This window comes from Penaeus chinensis, chromosome 3 (assembly GCF_019202785.1).
Source record: "Penaeus chinensis breed Huanghai No. 1 chromosome 3, ASM1920278v2, whole genome shotgun sequence".
In the NCBI taxonomy this organism is placed as follows: domain Eukaryota; kingdom Metazoa; phylum Arthropoda; class Malacostraca; order Decapoda; family Penaeidae; genus Penaeus; species Penaeus chinensis.
The window spans coordinates 39,273,184-39,280,683 of NC_061821.1; the positions used below are offsets into that span (position 1 = coordinate 39,273,184).

The 7,500-nt window shown below is 43.3% G+C and overlaps 1 protein-coding gene and 1 long non-coding RNA gene across 2 annotated transcripts in view; one reads left to right on the top strand and one right to left on the bottom strand.

Moving 5' to 3' along the window:
* The window catches only part of LOC125041683, a 5,743-nt gene extending 5,512 nt beyond the window's left edge, over window positions 1–231 (bottom strand). The window contains exon 1 of the long non-coding RNA XR_007116317.1: window positions 170–231. This is a non-coding gene — a long non-coding RNA (uncharacterized LOC125041683). The remainder of the gene's footprint in view (window positions 1–169) is intronic.
* The window catches only part of LOC125041657, a 36,298-nt gene extending 29,097 nt beyond the window's left edge, over window positions 1–7,201 (top strand). The window contains exons 2-8 of the mRNA XM_047636808.1: window positions 2,195–2,292; window positions 3,045–3,222; window positions 3,956–4,173; window positions 4,666–4,808; window positions 4,950–5,071; window positions 5,977–6,122; window positions 6,237–7,201. Of these exons, the coding sequence (XP_047492764.1) occupies window positions 2,220–2,292; window positions 3,045–3,222; window positions 3,956–4,173; window positions 4,666–4,808; window positions 4,950–5,071; window positions 5,977–6,122; window positions 6,237–6,385 (1,029 nt within the window). The 5' untranslated portion in view covers window positions 2,195–2,219 and the 3' untranslated portion in view covers window positions 6,386–7,201. The remainder of the gene's footprint in view (window positions 1–2,194; window positions 2,293–3,044; window positions 3,223–3,955; window positions 4,174–4,665; window positions 4,809–4,949; window positions 5,072–5,976; window positions 6,123–6,236) is intronic.
* Window positions 7,202–7,500: the final 299 nt, after the last annotated feature.

Sequence of the window (7,500 nt, forward strand, 5' to 3'; positions counted from 1 at the left end):
GATACCCCCAACCCCACACACATACACATACATATATATTTTTATTACATTTAAATATATAACAATATTCGTTTTCCTATATCTAAATCACTGCAGCAATTCTTTAATTTGCCTTCTCACTCTGCCTCTTAGTGTCTCGTTCACACATAAATTCAGTGGTAAGTCTGACCTGTCTGGGACGAGCATGGTGCCTCCGACCGGCACCTCCGAATGGCACGCGCTGTGGCTCGGCACTCCGGGCGCCGTGGCACCTGGGTTGCCGAGGGCCACCACCCGCAGAGGGACGAAAGGAACGTAACTGCATACATGCATACCATACTCACACACACATACAGACACACACACACACACTTACACACAAACACACACACACACATACAGACACACACACACACACACACACACGCGCGCACGCACGCACACACACACACACACACACACACACACACACACACACACACACACACACACATACATATATATATATATATATATATATATATATATATATATGTATGTAGGTAGGTATGTATGTATGTATACAATAACGTAGAGGGAAATAAAAAAGGGATTATGTGGGTGAATGGGGTAGAGGCGGAAGTGAGTGGTGAACATAAACGATCTACAGATTTAATTCTTGAGCCTGTGTGTCAGCGCACGTTCTCGTGCATGAACCCATAGCTATCTGCTTAGTGCTGTGTCTGTGCCTAGCCAGGGTTTTCTTTCCCTAACTGAAGATTTTTCAATCTGGCTGCGCCTTACAGAATCCCTTATTAATCTTAAACGCAGGGGAAAAAGTAGATATATATTAGAATCTGAGATTTTTGAAGCAGCATCTTTACCCCAAATATTTTACCGATATCCGGAGATCAAGTTAAGAAGACGCCCACCCACCGTGGAACACTACATGGTCGATAGTCCCGCATCCTTCTTAGACTCTGTGAACCGTATGGGAGTGGCGGCGGGACAGACGGGGTGCACGACCGCCCGTTTGACCACCTGAGAATTCTCACCTTCACAAAGTCGAGCCTATTATGTGAACGGTATTTTGAGTACCTGGACGGGGAAAATGTACGCAACACGCATACATACATATATATCTATATATACATATATACAAACACACACACACACACACACACACACACACACACACCTATACACACGCGCTCGTACAGACATTTCTACATCTCTCTATATATAAATCTATACCTCTCTGTCCGTTTACATATATGTTTATCTACTCATTCCTTTATATACAATGTGAAAATGGGAAAGAGAAAAGCGAGAACCGGCCCAACGTGTTGCATGCGAACAGCGCGACCGAAAGAAAACGAAAAAAGTCCGAACCAATAATGAAATGCTTGCGTGCGTGAGGACTTCTGCTGGAGGTTTCTTTGCTTCCAAGGCGGCGTTCACCCTACGGAATAGTCTTGCGCTTTCTTCTGTGCATAATTTCGCTTTGTGTAATAAGAGAGCTGCTTGACAGGCCGGAGCCATGAGGGAATTAACAGACCTTCGTGACTCTATGATTCATTATTATCATTACTGCTATTATCATCATTATTATTGTTATCATTATCATTTTTATTATCATTTTTGTCATACTTATTGTTATCACTATTATCATTTATCATTATTACCATTGTTATTTCTGTTCTCATTATTATTATCACTATAATTATCATTAATAGTAATTATTAGATTTACCATTATTATCATCATCATTACTTTTAGTATTATTATTGTTGTTGGTGGCTGTGGTGGTATTATTATAGTTATTATTATTGCCATTATTATTATAATCATAATGATCATTATCATTACTATTATTACTATTATCATTATTATTGTTATTATTATCGTTATTAATATTATTATTGTCATTATTATTACGATTATAATGATCAGTATCATTATCATTTCTATTATTACTATTATCATTATTATTGATATTATTATCGTTATTAATATTATTACTGCCAATGTTGACATTGTTGTTAATATCACAATTATTATTATTATTGTTCTTATTATTATTATCATTTTTATCCCTGTCCTTATTATTATTATTATCATTATTATTATCATCATAACTATAATAATACAACGTAAATACCAACCAAGTCCCTACCAATATCAAGTGCAATCGCCACCATCAGCTCTCCTTCTTACCCCCTCCTTCTCCCCGCAGCGTCTCTGCCGCCAGTGCCCTCGCCATGAAAGGATCTGCCGTCGTGGTGGCCGCCCTGGTCACGCTGCAGATCGCCTCCTGCGGGGCTCTCTACCCTGGTGAGTCTGTGGGTGCCGGGAGGGAAGCGAGCGGGAAGTGGTCTGAGGGAAGGATTGTTGATAGACATGAGAGAGAGGGGGGGAGAGGAGGGAGGGAGAGAGGGAGGGAGGGAGGGAGGGAGGAAGGGAGAGGGAGGGAGGGAGGGAGAGTGGAGAGAGAGAGAGAGAGAGAGAGAGAGAGAGAGAGAGAAGGAAAGAGGAAAGGAGGGATAGAGTGAGGGAGATGAAGGGAGAGGGAGGGAGGAAGGGAGGGAGAGAGACAGAGAGAGAGAGAGAGAGAGAGAGAGAGAGAGAGAGAGAGAGAGAGAGAGAGAGAGAGAGAGAAGAGGGAGGGGGGGAGGGGAAGGGAGACGGAGAGAGAGAGAGAGAGAGATGGAGGGGGAGAGAGAGAAAGAGAAAGAGAAAGATAGAGAGAGAGAGTGAGAGAGAACGTTGGTCGATTTCACGATGAAACGAAAATAAAAGGATAAAGCGAAATAAACGATATCACGCCCATTGCGTGTACATGCTTGTGTGTTTATCTAGCTGATTAGTCTTATGTTTTTGTATTTGAGCTGTAACTCATATTTCATTCACTTCTCATAGTAGTTCGTCAAACATCGCATCGGTGTTGGCGCCAATGAAAAAGACAGGTCAATGATATATGGTTTGATACAACCTGTAGATAAAGATCATATAAATTAACCAAAGAACAGATAAATAAATGTAAATAAAATGCCACCTACCTTTCCCCTGCGAATCCTCTCCCTCAGGTTCGTTCTACCAGATGATGCTGCGGCTCAGCAAGGGCCACAGGAACCTGGTCAAGAACGCCCGCACGGTGTCGTCGCCGAACCAGCTGTGGGCGATCCTCGACCCGCCCGCGGCCCTTGGCTCCCTCTGGAATGAGCCGTTGAACTCGAACCGCATCGTCAGGAGCGCCGAGTTCAAGTGAGGTTTCCTAGTTTTGCCTCCCGTGTTTTCCTGTCCTCCATTTTCCGTGTTCGTTTCTGTTCAGCTTGCCCTTCGTAAAGGCTTCACGGGTATCTTGCCTTCGCTACTCTCCTTCCCTCTTTTCCCTCTCACTCCATCAACTGAGCTTCCTTCTCTCACCGGCACTATCCGCCCGTAAGTGACCCAGCAGGGGAGTTTATTTCCGCTGATGTGTTCATCGCATAATCTTCATATGAGTACTCCGTAACCCCCTTGAGAACCTGTTCAATAGAGATATAAGCACGGAGTTTTGCCTTGACAGTTTCCTTCCCTTCATTTCCATTCCTTCTCCTTTTTCTTCATCGCCCTTGCCACGCCCCCAGCAGCAGGAGATTTTGCCTCCTCTATTCTTCTCCCTTTATTCCCACTCCTCCTCTCACTCCAACACTTCTGCCACCGCCCCTCCCTCCCTCCCACCCTCCCTAAGTGCAATAGTTCCCCCCCTCCTCGCATCTTGTTTTCCCTCGATCATCTTCCCTCTTGCTCTTGTGTTCCTTGGTCAGCTGACGCCATCACTCTCATATCTGCTCTGTTTACATTCTTCTTTACACTTTACCCAATGATGCATATACTTGATCTAAGATACTTGATTTACTTGATGTATTTGTGTATATATAGAAACCTCTTCGTACACGCGCCTTATTTCCTGTCCATTGATTTCTTTAAATAATTGATTTGCATTTTTCCGCAGTGACATTGAGGGCCGTCAGCTTGACGGCGAGCCCGACGTGAACACGGACGCCCCGGCCGAGGCTGACACGGCCGAGGCTGACACGGCCGGGGCGGCCGAGGCTGACACGGCCGAGGCTGACACGGCCGGGGCGGCCGCGGCTGACACGGCCGGGGCGGCCGAGGCTGACACGGCCGAGGCTGACACGGAAGCGCCGGAAGAAGCCACGGAGGCGCCAAGTGAGTCTCTGGCGACGCAGGATTTCGCTGCCTTTCGCTGAGATTGTCTTTAATTTCTCATATAAAAATCCGTCTGTGGATATCGTCTCCGTTGTTTATGGAATTTCTGCAATGGCATTTAGTTTCTTAGATTAATCACAGTGCATACACAGACATACATGCATCATACACACACATATACCCATATATGTATATGTGCGTGCGTGTGTGTGTGTGTGTGTGTGTGTGTGTATACAAACACACACATACACACACACACACACACACACACACACACACACACACACACACACACACACACACACACAGAGATAGCAATATGCCCCAAAGAATCTTAAATGATTACGACTTCTTATTAAAGAGCTCAAGTAAGGGCACTACACTGCCAAACATGTCGCAGGCTTCTGGCTTGTCTGTTTGCCGATTATGAAACTTCCGTCGTACTAACCGCGCCTTTGCCTCGCGCTCATTCCCGGGTCCTCTGCCCCGCAGTGGTGTGCGGAGGCGAGATCCCGACGCTCCTCGAGACCGGCGAGGTGAGAGAGGACAAACTGCTCATTAACACGACTCTGGAGACTCCAGGCTACGACGCTGAGGGCTACCCGGGAGACATCGAGTGCATCTGGAACGTCAACGTAAGTACCGAAGACGCATGGCTGAAGTATGGTATACACACACACACACGCACGCACGCACGCACCCACACACGCACACACACACACACACAAATGTATGCGTGTGTCTATACTTATATATATATGCATCCACATCCGCAGGTTGAGAGCGGCTGTGCGATGGGATTCATGACGTGGCAGTTGGATTCCAGCTACATCCGCTCGACCAGGGGCTGCTCGGAGGACTTCGTGGAAATAGGCTTTGACGGATACTACACCGAAAAGTAAGTCTAACTTGGACCCTGTCGCCCTGAACTCAAAGAAGCGTCGCCTCTTCTACCCCCGCACGAACGCTAGATGGAAAAAAGGAATGTTTAACCTCAAGTATATCTCAATTTTTCCCAAGGATGTTTAAATGTTTATGATATAAAGAGGTATTTTCACGTCCCCAAGTGGCATTTAAATGCTCGTACAGTTTAGTCCTTTTCTTTGTTCGTCAATAGAGTGGGACCCACTTTTCCTACCTATGAGAGGAATTATAGTAAACATTGTTCGTTTTTCTCGTCAGAGCACCTCAACTTTAGTCTATAAAGTCAGTAAAAGTTCTTTTATACTGCAACTATAAATGTAGAACCATTGCCTGATAGATACATTTATTTATGTACGATTTTAGCATTGCTTACTAAAGAAAACCTTAGCATGTCTATATCAGTTGTCTCAAACTCATGGCCCAAGAGCCAAATGTGGCTCTCGATATGGTCATTAATGGTCATCGGCACGAAAAAATTGCTAGCCTGTGAAATGGTGATCAACAAGTAGAGTAATTTAAGAAATTGGATAAAATTGTACAGTAAACTTTACGTCCATTACGTAATTGCAAGCAGGTTTTTAAGTTACGAAAATTATAGGATGACTGGTATGTACAGTTGTTAGCCCTCAAGATGGCAACTGAAATGAATATTGGCCCTTGAAGGGCTTTGAGTTGACACGTAGATAATATACATTGTTCCTATTTTCTTATTAGTGTGTGTTCGTATACTTATATTGATGAAAATACAGGCAATTCCTTTCTGTAGCATAATGTTTACTGAGAACATGTAAGTAATGCCTGTACGAAATGTAATAATGATAGCACTTGAGTGACATGTTAATAATCACAAAAATTCACGACATTGCCTTCTAATTCTAGGCACTGCGGGACTATAAATGGCAAAACAGGCGCGAGGCTTTGGAGCAACCCTCTAAATACCGAACGCTCTCTGAACATTCGCTTTTTGGCCGGAGCGCGCGACGAAAATGTAGGTGGAGGAAAAGGCATCAAGATTTACATCAACGGTAAGTTAACGTAAATTCAACAGGCAAGACCTTCGAGTTCCATGCTCACCTTAAATGAATAGTCAACTATAACCCGGTAGCTTAAAAAGCATCTGTTCTATATTCCAATCACAGGTTTCTGCAGTACTTATTCCGATGAGTATGTGGCAGCAGCAGAGGCAACGGCAGAGACGGCAACGGAGGCGGTGGCGGAGGATGCCACGCAGAGGAGTGATCTGGACTTAGACTACAGCGAGGACGCAGTCGGGCAAGAGGTTTTCTAGCTCGTTCTAGATTTGATCGACCCTTTCGCTTTCCTTGTCCATCTTTGTCAAGAGAAAAAGAACTCGAGTCTATCGATACATTGCGAGAAAAAAGGCAAACAGGCAATTGTGATTTAGTGTGATTTTTTTTTACAGATATAATGTTCACAAACCAGATGGAACAGCAGGCGGAGATATATAACAAAGCTCGTCTGTATCATTTCCTATGAATTGGCCAAATTGCCTCACGCTTCCGATGTGGATAGCGTACCATATATGGACGAATATCGTGATAGGCTATAATAGTGTTAATCATCTGGAGCATAATTAGATTGTCATACCATATCATATAATCGTTGGCATTAACTAGTACCTGACCCTTATAACCTTCAGCAATATACTGTATAGGTGTTATCAAGTCTGTAATATATGGTTGTTCGAGTCACTTGAGATATTTACTTCTTGAGATATTCTAAAATATGCAATATAGATATGCAAGATACACAATAAGGTACATATATATATATTAGAACACACACACACACACACACACACACACACACACACACACACACACACACACACACACACACCAGGCCTATTTTCACAATTTTACTGATCGCTCTCTTGCTGACTCCATTATCTTGTGTTACAGATTGGGAGCAAGGAATGTACTTAAATGAAAGGGTACATTTCAGGAATGTATGCTATTTCTGATACTAACATGGTTCTCAGTAGTTTTAGCATATGCTTTGATTCAGTATGTAGCAATTTGACTGAATAAACTGTACTTAAAACTATAGTAATTTTTAGTTTATAATAAATATGTGTTATAAAGGTTCTTTTACTGTTACCTTCGTTATGGAGAGGGTGTATAAACAAGTATACTGCAATAAGTGATCCTAGATATATCAACTGTTTGCTGAAAAAAATCCATGTGACATTTTAGCATATGTATTGGCTAGTGTTTGAAATTCCCTCTCCCTGAACAAGGCTTCAGTGTGTTGCCCATCAGCTAAGGAACGGACACTTTAGGTCACAGAACTTTCCACGTAATAAACTGAGGCTAATGTAGGGGAAATAATCTTGACCAAAAACTAGTCCATTACCGGTTTTCGAATTCATCTTTTCCGCTT